A 17,384-nucleotide genomic window follows, 5' to 3' on the forward strand; every position below is an offset into this window, starting at 1 on the left:
GTGAAAAGAAAACTCATAAAAAAACAATAGTATTATCTTTTATCCACCTGCATTATGTAAGCAAAAAAACACACCACCGAAAGTCATTATGCAGCACAGAAATGTAGTGTGTGGTCCCAAGCGCTGTGTTTCACAGCCAAATGTCACCCAGTAAGTCTCATTATACAACTCAACACAACGGGGAAAGAAGGGGCGACAGAGGGGAGGGATGATGACAGCAGGAGAACGAGAGGCTGAGTAGGAGTCTATACTGTACTCAAGGTTGAGGAGGGCGGGGATAGAACAGAGGATGGAGAGAAGGATCACGGTGGAATCTATTCCCAGCCAGAAGATGCCAGGTGACTGATAGAGAGCAGGAGTGACAGGGAGGGATAGGAGAGATGGAGAGACAGTGAAAGAGAAGGATACACGGCAGAAAATGCACATGGTACTCGAGGTGAAGACAGGGTTGCATGCAGAGAGCAAATGGGGATTAAGAGATTGAACCCCAGTGAGAAGCAGAGAGCCACAGAGCCTAAAGTACTCACAGGTAAATGTGGGGATTTGGAGTCTATAGTAGCAGAAAACTGAAGAGCAATGGGCTACAGACGCACTGAAATCCGGACCTTGCACTTGCAGTGCTCATAAGCTGAAGGTGGGATGGGAGGATGGAGAGATCAATAGCGACAAACAAGAGAGGTGAAGCAGTGGGCTTCAGTACTCACAGTTGAAGATGCCAGGCGGCGGGTGCTGGGTGACCACGGGACAGTTCTCCTCATCGCTGTTGTCCCCGCAGTTGTTCAGCTGGTTACAGATCAGCGATCCCAGACGCAAACAATTACCATTGGTGCAGTGGAACTTGCACTCTATATGTCGGGTTAAAAAGAGAGAGATGGATAGGCAGAGGGACAGAGTCAGGCCGAAAAGGAAATGGAAAGAAAAACAACAAAAAAGAAAAGGGGGTTAGAACAAATACATTGAACAAACTGCTTTCCAGTAAGGTTGGTAGAGTAGATAGATGTTACAGTATATGAATCGCATACAGTATAGTCAATAAATGGTATTTTGACAAACTCTTCAACTCTATACCAATGACAGGCAGGCCCTGAGATTGGATGCTCACTATCTTTTGAGTTTTTGACTGGGATACCAATCCCATTCGAACAAAGATGACGAGGAGAAAGTGACGTTTGCGCGACCTTTGGTGATTGGGCCGATTAACAGCCAATGATTATGCTTGGAAAGGTTGCCCTGCTCAGGGCGGGTAATGTTCCCATGCACTGGGTGGGCGTGTAAGCGAGCCACAGCGCTCCTCAGAGCGAACACAGGCGGCTTTCACTGGCCGGTGCTGGGAACAGAGCTGGGAACAGACAGGACAGACACAGGCAGGACTGCCGCAGCTTGTTTCTAAACAAACTATTCATTGTACCCGATAAATAGATCACGTAGTTGTTCAGTATTGATTAATATTGCATATACTGTACAGCCTCTTTGTTTTCGCTGTGTCCACTCCCCCAGGTCTCTGCCTGCCCGGCTCGCACCACCGGGACACCCACCAGAACGCAAAAAAAGACAAAAGCGATGTAACTATGTTTATGTTTTAAATACACATATTTTCCAAATAAAAGAGTGTCGGAAAGGGTTCATGCATGAAGTTACAACCCGGTATCCCAGTCTCACATATGATGTATGTCATTACGGGGCCAGGCTTCCAGCATGGACCCGTATTGTTATTCGCATTATTCCATTTCTTCTTCTTCTGCCGTTTTTGCCAGTTCTGGCTGAACCGTGCATACGCTTTTTATGAAACTCGGCCATATGATAGATGGTCATGAAAAACGATCAAAAAATAAATCTCACAATCTTTCGTCAAAAGGTGGCGCTATAGCACTCAGTTGAAAATGCCAACTTTGAACAGGTACAACTCATGCCCTGTTTTACCTACAGCCATAAAACTTCAATACACACATGCGTCTCCTCATGATGAACAACTTTCACGCTCTGACTTTTGACCTCTGACCCTTAGATCTCCCACCATTTCGAATTATATGAAAAACAGTTAAAACCTATCTCCTCCTGGGATTTTTGAGTAATCTGCACGAAACTTTTTACACATGAACTTTGGACCTATACCAAAAAACGTTTGCAAAATATCTTCCATAAGTGAAAAAATGAAGCTTTAATGAGCCAATGAATATTGCAGTTTTATGACAATTATTCATCTGCCCCTAACACATACATGCAGACTTACCATTCTTTGAAACTTTGCAGAAATGTAAAGGGCCATTCCAAATATCACTGAAACCAATCTTACTCCAATTGGTCAAACGGGGGCGCTATAGCAATTTTTTGAAAATTGAAACTTTAAACAGGCAAAAGTCATGCCTCGTTTGGCCGACAGCCATTAGACCTGCTTACACATGTGCCTTGACTAATGAGGAACACATCTATCACGTTGACCAGTAAGCACCGCCCTTAGATTGTCCGCAATCTTGAGCAGTTTGAAAAACACTTAAACCCAGGATTTTTCAGCTATTTGCGTGAAACTGTATGATCAGTGTGATCTCTTTTTTCAGAGGTTTGTCTGTTGGTCCAATAGCGTCCCGCTTAAGTGTATGTCTCACAACCTCAAGGTCACAGGTTCAAGCGCACTTGGTGCAGACTTCATCTAAGTTGCATTTCACACAACATGACTATCAATGAATACATTTGCAATTGTTAAAGATAACATGAAATACTTAATTGAGTGTTTTTTACATACTTCATTGTGAAAATAGCTGATCTACAATCTCACAACTTTTCAGATAGCAATGAGAGTATGTTTTTTCAATGTATAACATACTTCATTGTGAAAATAGCCGATGTACAATCTGACAACTTTTAATGGTTTGTGAGCTTGTAGATCGGCTACTTTCACTAGTTTTGGTTCTGAGGAGATGTACAATTTCTTCATTGGTAAATGGTTTGTGAACGAGTGATCTTTGTGTTAGTGAAACAGGGGCTTGGGTCATGACAGAAAGCAAGAGTTTGTGATCCTCAACAGACAATATCAGCCTGGACAAAGCTATAGCACTATAGGTAGTGTTGCAGCTATCTAAGAGTGCCTCACGATCGCAAGGTTGCCGGTTCCATGTCTCTCTCTCTGTCTCTTCAATCTATTCCGTTTCTATCTTCAATCTATTCCGTTTCCATGTCTCTCTCTCTGTCTCTTCAATTCTCTCTCTCTCTCTCTCTCTCTCTCTCTCTCTCTCTCTCTCTCTCTCTCTCTCTCTCTCTCTCTCTCTCTCTCTCTCTCTCTCTCTCTCTCTCTCTCTCTCTCTCTCTCTCTCTCTCTCTCTCTCTCTCTCTCTCTCTCTCTCTCTCTCTCTCTCTCTCTCTCTCTCTCTCTCTCTCTCTCTCTCTCTCTCTCTCTCTCTCTCTCTCTCTCTCTCTCTCTGTGTGAGGGTCGGCCATAGCTGAGTGGTTAGTGAGCCCGCCTAGGGAGCCAGAGGCTCTGGTTGACCCAAGTACGATTCCAGGCCGGGTCAGCAAATGGGTCGATGAAATGAAATTTGTCCCTGAGCAAGACTCTTAACCCCTAATTGCTCACAGGCCCTCATTGGAAACAAGACCGCAAGGACTTTCATGAACTGACCTGTTAAAGGAATTATCATTTATCTTTCTCTCTCCTGGCCCCGTATTATGGCTGCTTGCAGCTATATTTTGTTCTTGTTTTGTTGTTGAGATATTTGTTTTTTGTTTTGTATCACTCCTGTAGGATCAGATTCATTTTTATTTGTCACGCAATGGATGAAATGTTTTTTGTTCATGCTCGCTCCATCGTTTTGAAGTATTCTGTGAGTATTCTGTGAGAATAGGCTTACTGTGTATCTGGAAATGGCTCGCTTAAAGTTTGTGAGGAGGACCACTGCTAACAGGTAGTCCTTTAAAGTCCTACTGTACATGAAGCAAGTTAAAATGTTAGTGGTATTGTGGAATCCTTTATCAAGGGTCAAAATAAACAGCATGCGAAGGAACAATTTAAAGTACAACGACTCCCATAATCTGAGGATGACAACATCTTCAAAAGGTTGAGTTATTGTGTGTCACTCTCCCTGTTATCTATGACTCAGAATGTGCAAGGTCACGTAAAATGAATTATTTTACCTGCGAGCGCCGACACAGAGCAGCGTTAATGCATCAAGTTCACAGAGAAACGAGGTCAGGCAAAAAGCGCTCTCCATGACAAATAAATAAACAGCTTTTCAGATGGGCCTTTGATGTGCCACAGCCCCTAAACCATAATGTGCTACTGTCACGGATATTACCAAAATGCTTCTTTTTTTTATGACCTAAATATTCATATGCCTGATTAACAAAATCAGGTTTGAAGGGGGAAAAACCCATTAATTGCAAAAGTAAACAAAAGGGAAAAAAACTCTCTGGGGGGGAAGGGGTGAATAATTGTACTGAACTTAATTCATAAGAACTGAAAATAACAACAACAAAGTGTTTGATGCATTGGAAAGCAAGGCCTAGTATACCCTGGAGGGTGATGTGTAGGCCTGTCAAAAAAAATCGATTCATGAATAAATCGCGATTCTTAATGCCACGATTTTAAAAATCGAATCAAAATATTAAAATCGATTTTTTTATTTAAAAAAAAAATGTTTTTTTTTTTTTTTTTTTTTTTTTTTTAATTTTTTTTTTATAAGTTAGTACCTTTTTCACTGGCACTTTGTCTGAAATCAATGTCAGAAAGACTAGATGTTCTAGTATAATTAAAGCAAAGTGATTTGGGATAGAAAATCGCAATAAATCGCAGAATCGAATATCAATTAATCGCAGAATCGCAATTTTAATCGAATCGGCACCCTAGAAAATCGCAATAAATCGCAGAATCGAATCGAATATCAATTAATCACAGAATCGCAATTTTAATCGAATCGGCACCCTAGGAATCGATTTTGAATCGAATCGTGAGGTAAGTGAATCGTGACACCCCTAGTGATGTGTGTGGTTTAGTGCAGCCATGCTCTGAGAGCTGCACTCACACACTTCCCATTAGCAGTCCATGAAATGTGAGCCGAAACAGAAATGTAAAATAAAATAAGAAATGTGTCTTGAAAAAAGATAAGGCCAAAAAGTTACATATTCAAAATGAAAAACAACCAAAAGCAGTCAGATTTATGATGGCTTCGATGGTGAGTATAGTAAGAGAGTTTGTGTGTATTATAGCTAGCCAACTCATACCGCCCCAAATGCATTTCTTCACAGAATATCTGTACAGCTGCATGTATCAGCTCAGACAAACTACTTATCGTACCTTAGTAAGGCCATTTCTTGTAATAATGAGACAACAGCCTGAAATAAGCCTTTAAGTAGGATACATTTATGAAATTATAATAACCACACAACAGGGAAGGTGCTATGTGTGGTTATTTTTCATAACTGACTTATTGCTCACTGTGCACTATCCCACCTATACCATGGTTAAAGTCTCTGTAAGTTCTCTGTAAACACTGGCTATTTGAAAATAGCGAGGTACTGTACAACCTTACAACGCGCCACAATACATACTGAGTAGCAGATCTACAAGCAACGGCTATTTTTGAACATTTTGGAAAGTTTTTACTATAGAAAATATTAGGCGTATGTATGAAATATTGACAAAGACTAAAATCTCCATAATTTTTGTTAGTTTTGTAAACACACAAGTCAACATTTTTTTAAAGGCTTGGTTTTCAGTAAAAATGTAAAAGAAATGTTAACATTTTGGACATACAAGGTTTCCACCCGACTGCAACGATATGACATACAGCTAGGGCCTAATATGGAGTTTATATTTCATGCTCCTTTGTCCCTGAGCTTCAACCGACCATACTTCCTTTCTATGGAGTGAAGGAAGTGAGCTTAACTGATAAATTAGGCATTAATTAATCTTGAGAGGGACTGATGGGTTCAAATAAACCTGATCCCTAAAGTTTGCTTAATAAATCCTGTATACTTCATCGACCGGGGTCCCCCAGGGATCTTTTTTTCCCTCTACACCAAATTTCTTCACCGAAAGGCCACCTATTATATGACATGCCGGTGGGGTTCATGTAGTTCAGAGGTCTTCAATAGGAGGTCTGGGACCCCTAAGGGGTCCTCAGAGTTACTACAGGGGGTCCGCCGAATCAGATTTTTACATTAACCACTTCAACCAAGCATCCCTATTCTGAGGAGAACTTTACCCAAAAATAGCAGATCTACAAGCACACAACGCCTCGTGCGCTTATAGATCTGCTATTTTCGGCAAAGTGGTTTGGTATAGGGGGGGAAAAAGTACAGTACAGAAAGTACAGAGGGAAAGGTCAAGTTTACTAAGTATTGTTTAAGAGCATGGTTAAATGTCTGAAAATACACATTAACATGAATCCAACATGATAGTGCTGTGAAACAAGTCTATGAAGCTGCCAATGAAATCTATGAAAACACTTTTTATTTATACAATATATAATGGGGTCCCTGCTTTCTCTCTCTCTCAGCCAATGGGTCCTTGGTCTGAAAACGTTGAAGACCCCTGATGTAGTTACTAAGAGAACGAGCTCATTTGCACTGAAATTGACAGTCATTTGACGAATTGGGGGAGGCACTGTTGTATGTCATCATCTTCACGTGCATTATTGTGTTATTGAATGTCCCTGGAAGAGTTCAGTTCATCACACTGAATTGGTCACACTGCAGAGATGATACTATCGCACGCACTATTCCTGGAGAGCAAAAAGTTACACCCACCGGGGGGGAATGTTTTACTGCAACTGGGGTTGATATCTGTATTACACTTGACTTATCTACAGGCTCACAAACGCATCGCATCGGCTTTAGGGATGAAACCACAAACATGGAATCATTACAAAGGGCACTGTATCATTTTATTGTAATGAAACTTAAGATGGCGACTGCAGAATAAAAATAAATGTTGTCATGGAAATGATTATTGCCTGGTGCGAGTATAGTGCATGAGACAAAGAAAGTTGGAGGGATCACACCAATGATACACAGTAATTATTGAAATTATATCTTTTGCCATGGTAACAAATCAGCAGTTTGAGCCTCCTGCACCAAACCAATATTCCTTAATTAATGTGATTACACAGCTCAAATCGAGGCACGCCAATCAAGTCGGAGCCCTCATCTTCACATTTCTAATAGGTAGTCTTGCTTTCAGAATTATGCCCATGGCAAGGTAGCGGACTGGGAGATGGAAGGGAAAATAATCCCTCCGAGGAGCGGCAGAAGAAAAACATTGTAATGAAATTCATTAGAATGGATGCGGTCTCCTATGTGGGTCTGCTGCGGCTTGTAGCAGGTAATCAAAAGGCACACAAAAAGCAGCCTCACCCGCGCATACTAATGCAGCGACATAAAGGTATACATGTGTGCCGACATGCACTCTCACACCCGACGCCACACACACACACACACACACACACACACACACACACACACACACACACACACACACACACACACACACACACACACACACACACACACACACACACACACACACACACACAGAAACACCTCATGGGCCTTCCTGTTGCTTGTCCGTCCGATCCACCCAATTTCAGCCCGGCTGGCAGTGAGCGACCTAATGACATTGCACATTTTCTCCTCTTCCTCCCACAACAAGAACAGCTTGTTCTGCTCTTGTCTAGACAGTGGCGGGGGGGGAGGGAAACAAAGCCAGGAACAGAGATCCGATTCAAAGAACAGAGCAGCATGACCGTTCTCTGGAAAAGGCTCGCTCCCCTTCTTGTGAGTGGCAATTAGTGAAGCCTCAGTGAATTGCGAGCCCCCCACTCCCCCCCCCCTCTCTCGGTCTCTCACTCTGTCTCCCCTTGCTACTCTTTCCTCTTCTGTCCATCGTCCCCACTCCCCTCCGTCTCTCGCTGTCTCCTCCATTACACTCTTCCGTCATCTCTTCTCCTCTCTCTATACTCTGTCTCGTCTATTACTTTGTACTTGTCTGTCTAGCTTCTTTTCTCTCCGTCTCTATTACTATCTTCCCTTCTATCCATTTCGTCTGCACTCTTTCTGCTCAGCCCCGTCTCCCTTCCAGTTCCCACTCTCACTACTTCCGTCTTTTTCACTGCCTCTGTCTATCCTCTCCTTTCCCCCTGTTGTCTCCACTCCGCTGTGTCCATCACATTTTGGGGTGTTTGTGTGCATGTCAATCAGGCAGACATTCATCTACCCCAGCTTATTTATGGGGCTTTTTTGCCTTTATTGACAGGTACAGTGTAGAGAGACAGGAAACATGGAGAGAGAGCAAGGGAGTGACATGCAGCAAATGGTCCGGCTGACCGGGAATTGAACTGGGGACCAGGGCTACGAAATAACAAAAACTAGAATTGATTTTAGGTAACTAAAATAAAAATAAAAATTAGGCTTTAGAAACAAACTATAACTAACTGGAACTGTATTTTGTGTTTACAAAACTAGGGAGAACTAACTAAAATCACAGAGAAAATGTCCTCAGTCTTAATCAATAACACATTCTCACAGATAGGCGTCAGTTATTGACACTCTGTCATTTTCACTCCCTAATCTAATGCGTCACTATAGGTTAGGTTTAGGCATAGTTTTGGCAACATGTGACATCGCCATGGCGTCCTGTCACGTCAAAAAAAAAAATCATACATACTGTAGGGCTAATATTTTGGGTGGATATGAAATCTTATCTTCAAATATTTGTAGCTGTGCCAATTTTAAGCGCTGTCGTCAAAAATTGTCAAAAGTCGCCATGCGATGTCTTGTAAGCTTGTAGATCGGCTATTTTTGCAATTCATTTTTACCTTGTTGAATTTCACACCTGACTAATCAATTACAATATGAAAACAAATAAACTAATACAAAAAAATCTAAAACTAAGTCCTTTCAAAACATAAAAACTAAACTAAACCAGCGTTAAAAATTAACCATAAGTAAACAAGTATATAAGTTGAAAATAAAAAACTCTGGAGAAAAAAAAAAAAAAAAAAAAAAAAACGAATGGAGGAGAACTACACGTCGACAGGAGGAGGGAAAATAGGAGAGGAAGGAGCAGAAGGAGGAGGATGAAGATGGAAAGGGTGTGTGTGTGTGTGTGTGTGTGTGTGGCATTCATAATCATGATTATGATAAAGATGATGATGAGGGCAGCAGTGACTCAGGGGGTAGAGCGCCCGCTTGGGAATTGGAAGGCTCTCGATTAGTAGGTTGGTTTCCTCTGCCATCGGTGTGTGAATGAATGTGTGTGTGAATGGGTGAATGTAATGCACGTCGTAAAGCGCTTAGGATAAAGCCGCTATATAAATGCACCATTTACCATTAATGGTGATGAGGAGGTGGATGGGAGGAGGCGAGCATGTGCTCAGAGGAAGAGTACAACAAGGGCATTCACTTATTACACAGCCATTACACAGCGTCCATATGACTTCTACAGTGTTTCCCAAAGAGTGGGTCGGCACCCATTTGCGGTTCGCGGACCCATTTTTATGGGTTGTGAGTATTCCTTTTTCCCCTTTCCTACAGTTTTTTCTTCTTAATATAATTATTAGATTTAAAAAAAAAAGAAGAACAAAATCGAAAAAAAATAATTCAATTAATTTTTCTAAATAACTTAAAGGTAGGGTAAGTGATTTTCTTTGGTTAAAATAAGTGTTAAATATCTCTATATTCTGATAGTACTCATTGCTATAGAGTGTTTGTTCAGTAAAAGGAGTCTCCTTGTCTCTCCAGCTCTTTATAAAACAGAAAATGCATTTTCGTTTCAGTTTCATTTCCAATTTTATCCAATCAGGAAAGAGAACTCAATCAGGATATAGATTAAACAAGTGAAATTGGAAGTGATGACACTAAGAAATGAGCAGGAAAAATTGGAATTGGAACACTATAAAAATGAAGCTTAAAATGGGTACTTTCTCCTGATTGGCTGAGATTTTGACACCTACCGGAAAATGTATTTTCTGTTTATTAAAGAGCTGGAGAGACGGGGAGACTCCTGTTACTGAACAAACACTCTATAGACCAATTAATTGTTTACTAACATTGAGACTGGATGCGCAGGTGATTGTTTCACGCAATCAATTTCCAACCTGTTGTTTCGGGTTGCGCTAGTTTCAGCACACCCCAACCCCCTCTTGTGTGTTGGCTAGTGTGGCACGTCCTGGCGAGACCTGATAGAATGGGTTTCATTTAGCGCATACTGGTTGCACGCATACTGGTTCTTATCAGTGTGACGTCGTCTGTTAAGGGGTCTATAGCAATGATTACTATCAGAATATAGTGCTTTAACCTTTTAACAAAATACTTTCTGTTTTAACCAAAAAAATATCACTTACCCTACCTTTAATAAATAATTCCAATAAAGATAAATAAAGAAATTCCAGCTCTGAAGGGAGACTACTCTCTTTACTAACTAGCCAATTGCAGGTCAATCGTCTCTCCAGGCAATGGGATGTAGTGAGTACAAGTCTATGAGTTCTATCATATACATACTGTAGACATTACTAGCCTGGAATCCAGACCAGACTGATTCTCTCCGTTCGGTGGATTCTTTTTTTCTCACTTTGCTTCTCAGTCTGGCAAACCTGCTATTTGAGACCGTCGGGACGGGCACAAAGGATCCGCAGCTTCTGATTGGTCCAATGTAAAATTCGAGTCACTTCCTGACTTGCCTACGTAATTGGTGACGCTTGGAAATCAAACGTCAAATAGGATGATGGCCAGACGGAGAAGCGAAGTGAAAAAAAAAGAAACCGCTGAACGAGTGACTCCACTTGGATTCCAAGCTAAGACATTACAAGTTGTGACAGCAAGATCAAAATATGTTTTTAGCTAGAATGTACCTGAGTATGGATAAGTAATTCGCGAAAGCACAATAATGTGATGGAATTTCTTCTACCCCAAGTTGCCCTTTTATTTATTTATTTCTTATTGATTTTTTTAATTAATTAATGATTGACATGTCTGTGTATATTGTGTTTCTTCAAATTGATTCATATAATTGTGGGTGAACCACAAGATAAAAATACCCATTATGTCTGCAACATAGGACTTTGATTTCACTAATTAGCGGTTTAATTTACTACACACATTAATGAAAAGTTATCGCTATATTCTGTAGTCGTCCCCACCGAGTCAGTGTAAACAGATGCTTGATTTGAAAGAGAATTATAATTATAATGAAGCTAAGGACACGCAGTAATAGTACAGCATGCTGAAGTACAATATGCATAGTATAGTCCACTGTTTCCCATTTTTTTATGGGTCGCTAGTAAATATTCCCTTTTTTCGTTTCCTACATTAATAAAATATACATATTATTTCAAAAGATTAAAAAAAGATTGGGGCGCCCACTGGCCTAGCGGTCCAGGCGCGTACCACTTATGCTGGTACTCCGGCTTGACAGCGTGTCGCGGGTTTGACTCCCGTTCCCGACGACCTTTGCTGTATGTCATCCCACATCTCTCCCCCCATTTCCTGTCAGCCTACTGTCCTATCAATAAAGGTTGAAAAAGACCCCTAAAATATCTTCTCATTTGGGTCTTGAGCTAAGAAGTTTGGGAACCACAGGTATAGTCAATCTATATAGTCAATGATTGTAAATGTATAGTGGTACATCCCAGTAGTTATATCAAAACATTTTTCAAGTAGAGTAAATGTAGAGAGTACTCTTTATGGATGGGCTTGTAATCCTACTATAATTCTAGTAAGCTGACGGTGGGTGGGTGGATGGGGTCTTGGGTCTCCGATCAAACTGCGCATGCGTCATGCGAAACCTGGCGTGTTGCCAGGTTTCGCGAGAGAAACAAGCAACGAGGTCTATGAAAACGAGGCCAAACCAAACGAACCCTACTGTATACCACCAACATTGGCCCTACAGCGCTTACAGTACGCCGACATGGCAACACCGAGACCCCGCCCACTCTCTGACTGTCTACAATTCTTTCTGTGGAAAGTAAACACACCAGACGGCCCCGGCGCCGCGGCCGCAATTGAAATCAGCAGCTCGCTCGCTTCACACAGCTCACGCACAGTTACCTCCTAAATGCTGAAATAAGCACACATTTCGAACCAATGTGGTAATATTCTCACACAAACAAGCCCAACTTACATTTCTGTCCATTACAAATGTCACAAGACACGAAGGAGACGAGGCAGCGGCCCCGTGGAAGTCGCGGCCTAGCGCAAGCATAAGCCTCGCCTGGGAGTGGGGCCTTTACCCCAACATCGCCGCGCCGCCCGACGGATGTCGGCGCGCTGCCAGCCGCGACGTCCCGCGCCATGTAAACAAACTACCGGTTGTTGCTAATACTGTCTAAAGCATGTATGTGAATGCTTATGTCCAATACTGTGTTGCCGTTAGTTGGGTTTAAGCCAACAGCTGCCTATAATGGGCTGTCAGTGTGGAGCTAAGCCACGGGTAGCGTTAGCATGCGGCTAACGTTAATGTTACACAACGCAGCTGTCGTCACTCAAACGGCTACGTTAAACATCTTATCAACAACCTGTATGAACGTTAGTGTGGTCAATGTCATCAATGCTAACTAATTAGCCCGTTGAACAGTGTTATTTTGGGGACTTTGGTGGGTTTCTGTGACACAATGTCACGATTTAGCAACTCACAGTGTTATGTCACACGCAATTGAATAGCTTAGCACTTCCGGTCGTTCCTTCACAATAAAGGTTGCAATCAATTGAAAATAGCCCATCTACAAGCTCTCAATGCGTCGCGATGCGTTGTGAAAATAGGGAGATGGGGAGAGAGAGAGAGGGACGGAGAGAATACTCAAATACCTTGAGCAAAAATACTTCAGAGTACTCAACATGAGTAAAAATACTTAAAAGTACTGAAAAGTTGAAAAAAAAGAGTAAAAATACTTAAAGATTGATGAAAACACTACAAATACCTAAAAGTTGATAAAAACACTACAACACTACGCCTCTTTTAGTACCGCCTCAATACCAGCTTCAATGCATTACTGAAATTACATTTATATGAAATACATCACAACACCCTCCTATAATATTAAAACAAACAGCCGAAGGGGTCCGCCATGTTCCACAGGGGTGCGCGGGCCCCCAGGGGCTCCGGGGACACCCAGGAAAATAAAAAAGAAATGTTGAATCTTTTTCTTTTTTCTTTTTCACTTTTGGAATTTTTTGTCCCACACTTTTGGTACCCCAAAATAGGGGGGCGCCACGACGGGGCGCGCGCGGGGGAGAAACCGCGCGACAGGACGTGCATTAACCCCAACTTTGCAACTACTTTCGCCTGCGCCCTTCACCGGGTATGGTCTAGTAATGTTAAACTAAGTATGTCCCGATCAAATCACCAAAAACATACTTAACCGCTTAAACACCCTATTCTTTGTAAAAACAGACCTGATTTGCAACTGTACTTGGACCGCTTTTTTTCCATCTAAACCAAATTTATTTGCCAAAAATAGCTGATCAACAAAAATGGCCGATCCACAGTGAGCTTTTAGATCTGCTATTTTTGGTGGGGTTCAAGTGGATACTCGTCCAGCAACTTTTTTTACTTAAGTAAAAGTATCAATACTGCAACGTAGAAATACTCCATTACAAGCAAAAGTCCGGTATTAAAAAGTTACATGAGTAAAGGTACAAAAGTAAGTTCCAAAAGTAAAAGTACTCATTAGTCATTACGCAGATCTCTTCTTTTGAAAATAGCAGATCCAACAGCCAAAGTATAAAATGGGGGCTTAACACACTAAAAACAACTATTCTATGCTTCATTTTGATGTATCCACCTGTTTCCTAGGCTTTTCACTGTGTTCCACTTCCTGTCTTTTGATCCAATGAAATCCAATAAAACCGGTCAGATGACTAATGATATCCAATGAAATCCGACAGGAAGTGGAAAACACACAGCCAAGAAACAGGTGGATAGATTGCGGGGAAGTTATTATAGTTAACTAACAAAACTAGAATTGACAAAATATTTTTGTTAACTAAAATAAAAATAAAAAGGAAGCTTTACAAAATAAAGAAAATCATAAAGAAATGTCCTTAGTTTTAAGTTCATGTCAATAGCAAATATTTCCCCTCAAAAATTGTGAAAATAGCAGATCTACAAGCTCACAACGTGTGACTCATTGTGAGCTGCTGTGAGCAGCAATTGTTTTTTTTTATTTAAACTACAAGAATGTAGTAAATTAAACCGCTAATTAGTCCTATGTCCAGAATGGACAAAGAAATATAATAATATAATATAAATCAATCAATTATATAAATCAATATTCATATTCAGGTACGTACATCCAAGCTAAAAGTCTGTGTATATGACACAACCCATAGACTTGTACTCACTACATCCCATAGCCTGGAGAGACTATTGACCTGCAATTGGCTAGTTGGTAACAAGCCCCCAGAACCCAGTGGTTTCATTGAAGCCGAATGGACATGCTGGCCATTCATGGTACTGCAGCTTAAAACGGCCTGGGGCTTCTGTCACGAACGAGCGAAAACGGTTTCGACCAATGGGCTCGACTCACGAGCGTGCGCACGAGCTTGCGCACGGGGCTGCACGCTTCTGTGACGCAAAACGCATCACAGAAGTGACGCGCAGAAGCCCCAAATAGGCCTCGCCCACCACATTTCACAACCCGGAAGAAGGGGTGATTTCGGCCCATGCGCTGTGTGAGCAACTCAATGCAAGTGGATGGGAGGGGATATCGGGTGCCCTCTCTATTATTTTTAACTCTATGGTTGGAAAGTTGTTAGGCAAACTCAGGATAGACTCATCCCATATAGCCTGTACTGTAGTTGTTAGTCCAACTGAGGATAGACTCATCCCATAGCCTGTACTGTAGTTGTTAGTCCAACTGAGGATAGACTCATCCCATAGCCTGTACTGTAGTTGTTAGTCCAACTGAGGATAGACTCATCCCATAGCCTGGCCCTGGAGGCATGATTTGCGGCAAATTGTTTTGAAAGAGAAATGGCCAGTGTTGTAACACTTTGCCCGGGAAATGGTGTACCTCGCATCGGTCAGTCAATTTTATGAAAACGTTTTTTTGATGTCCGCACAAGGCTAGTATACAGACATGCGTGAGTGTGTGTGTGTGTGTGTGTGTGTGTGTGTGTGTGTGTGTGTGTGTGCGTGCGTGCGTACGTACATGAGAGCAAGAGAGCATATGTCTTTCTGCTGTAAGGCCAGCATTATAAACCTTTATACAACTGTCTGTTTATAGCATAGTGCACTGTAGCATGCTGCTACTACATTATGGCCTGTGTGATGGTAATAACTAAGGCCATTAAAAAAAGCATCCCCCTTCCCATATCCCTTCCAATGATAATGGGAACGTCAGCCTATTACCATCACACAATCACATCAGACAGGCCGAGGGTTTTGTGGCATTGATTTTCTAAGTGAAATAAATAAATAAATAATAAATAAATAAACACAGTTTTTACAGGGTCGTTTTATCATCGAAGAAAAGGGAGAAGAAAAGGGCATTTATGTCACCGTTGAGGATTAAACAGATATTTCACTGTCCCAGAACATTTGTCCACAAACATTTTTTGCATTTCCCTCCTTCCAGCAAGGCTAATGGTCTTGTCAGCCAATTCCGCCATTTTACAACAAGATGTGTTATATAATCGATCTTAAAAGCTTTTATGCAGATGCAGCTATCGTACATGCGTCCCATGTGTGAAGTTCCAAAGTGACATATTGCTTTAACTCCAAATCCAACTTGTCTTTTCCACTTATCAATGTAACATACACACTACATGCATGTACACCGCTTCTGATTGTTTCACCACTTTGCATGGCAACTGGGAAAACTTTCTCGTATCTGCATTCCTTTTGGTAGTTTGTTTCCAAAATTCTCTCTCTTTTTTTGTTGCTTTCACTCTCAGCTCTTTCCACTACTGTCACGTATTCCCCCCTCTTCTCTCTCTCTCTCTCTCTCTCTCTCTCTCTCTCTCTCTCTCTCTCTCTCTCTCTCTCTCTCCCTCTCCCTCTCCCTCTCTCTCTCTCTCTCTCTCTCTCTCTAATGCCCTCCAGCCAGCATCCTTGATAAAAGGGGAGCAGCAGCAGCTTTGCAGGGCAGTAAAGTAATAAATGTGCTGCAGATGCATTTGTGAGGCATGAAGGATTGGGGCATCTTTCCTGGCTGCTGTCCCTCTGCACCACTCCTCTGCTCCTCTCTCCTCTGCTCTGCTCTCCTCCCCAATGCTGTTGTCCTCTGCTCTTGCGACACCCTCCCTCCCCTCCTCTTCTTCTGTGCCCTCTTTTCTCCCTCTCCTCCTAGCTTCCTCTCTCCCTCGCCTCTCCCCTCGTCTCCTCTCCTTTCCTTCCCTCCTCCGTCCTCTCCTCTTCCCTGGCTCGACCAGTATAATTAAGCATGTCAGAGTGGTGCTGAGGTGGCAGAATTGACACCCACAGTGAAGGAGAGAGGAGAGGAGATGGAGCGAAGCAGAGAGAGGGAGCGAAGGACTGCAAATGATGGGTTGATGGAAGCAGCGGGGTAGAGGGAGGTACAGAACACTGGGTTAGAGAGAGAGAGAGACTTTACAGACAGAGGGGGAGAGGAGAGAGAGAGAGAGAGAGAGCGAGGGGCAGACAGACACAGAGAGAGTGGGAGACCTTCAGGCTGTGTCTCCTTCCTGCAGTCCAGACAGTGCATCACTACTGTTCTGTGTTTGTGCGTGCGTGCGTGTGTGTGTGTGTGTGTGAGAGAGAGAGAGATATAGAGAGAGACACACACGCACACGCGCGCGCACACGCATACGCATGCACACACACACACACACACACACACACACACACACACACACACACACACACACACACACACACACACACACACACACACACACACACACACACACACAGTGGAACAGAGAGATGGAGAGGAGGTAAAGAGCTGAATGTTCTTGTGTACGCCTCGGGGAAATCTAGTCACGCCACCATGGCAGTAACGGTGCTCTGCACTTTAACCGTTTCAACTCTATCCAGGGGCCTCCTGCTAGCATGGATTTGTAATCTAGTGTCTTACAGACCTTTGTCACACATCACCACCTCCCATACATACTGTCACTTCTTCCTCCCTGCAGTGTTGACTTCGTCGGCTAAAACTATGACGAAAAATGTTCGTCGACTACCTTATTTCACTGACGAAAACTAAATAAAAACAGAGCTACAGTATGATGACTAAAACAAAGACTAAATGTATTGACAATTTCGTCGACAAAATAGAAACTAGACTAAAATGTTAGGGAGGGACAAGTGGAGAAGAGATCCAGTAGAACTAAAGTAATTTTATGTTTGGTTGTGCGTGGGTCTCGTGGCCCGACAATATGCAATCTACAAGCTCAAAACGCGTTGCAGCGTGAGCTTGTATATCTGCTATTTTCGGCAT

The 17,384-nt window shown here is 42.3% G+C and overlaps 1 protein-coding gene across 2 annotated transcripts in view; it reads right to left on the minus strand.

The window, feature by feature from the left end:
- The window catches only part of LOC311038340 (low-density lipoprotein receptor class A domain-containing protein 4-like), a 218,858-nt gene that overhangs the window by 105,811 nt on the left and 95,663 nt on the right, over window positions 1-17,384 (minus strand). For both annotated transcript variants that reach the window (XM_084047806.1, XM_084047807.1), the window contains exon 4: window positions 705-845. In XM_084047806.1, coding sequence (XP_083903932.1) covers window positions 705-845 — 141 coding nt within the window. The remainder of the gene's footprint in view (window positions 1-704; window positions 846-17,384) is intronic.

The sequence above is a fragment of the Gymnoscopelus microlampas genome (assembly GCF_963454915.1).
Source record: "Gymnoscopelus microlampas genome assembly, chromosome: 3".
Classification (NCBI taxonomy): Eukaryota; Metazoa; Chordata; class Actinopteri; order Myctophiformes; family Myctophidae; genus Gymnoscopelus; species Gymnoscopelus microlampas.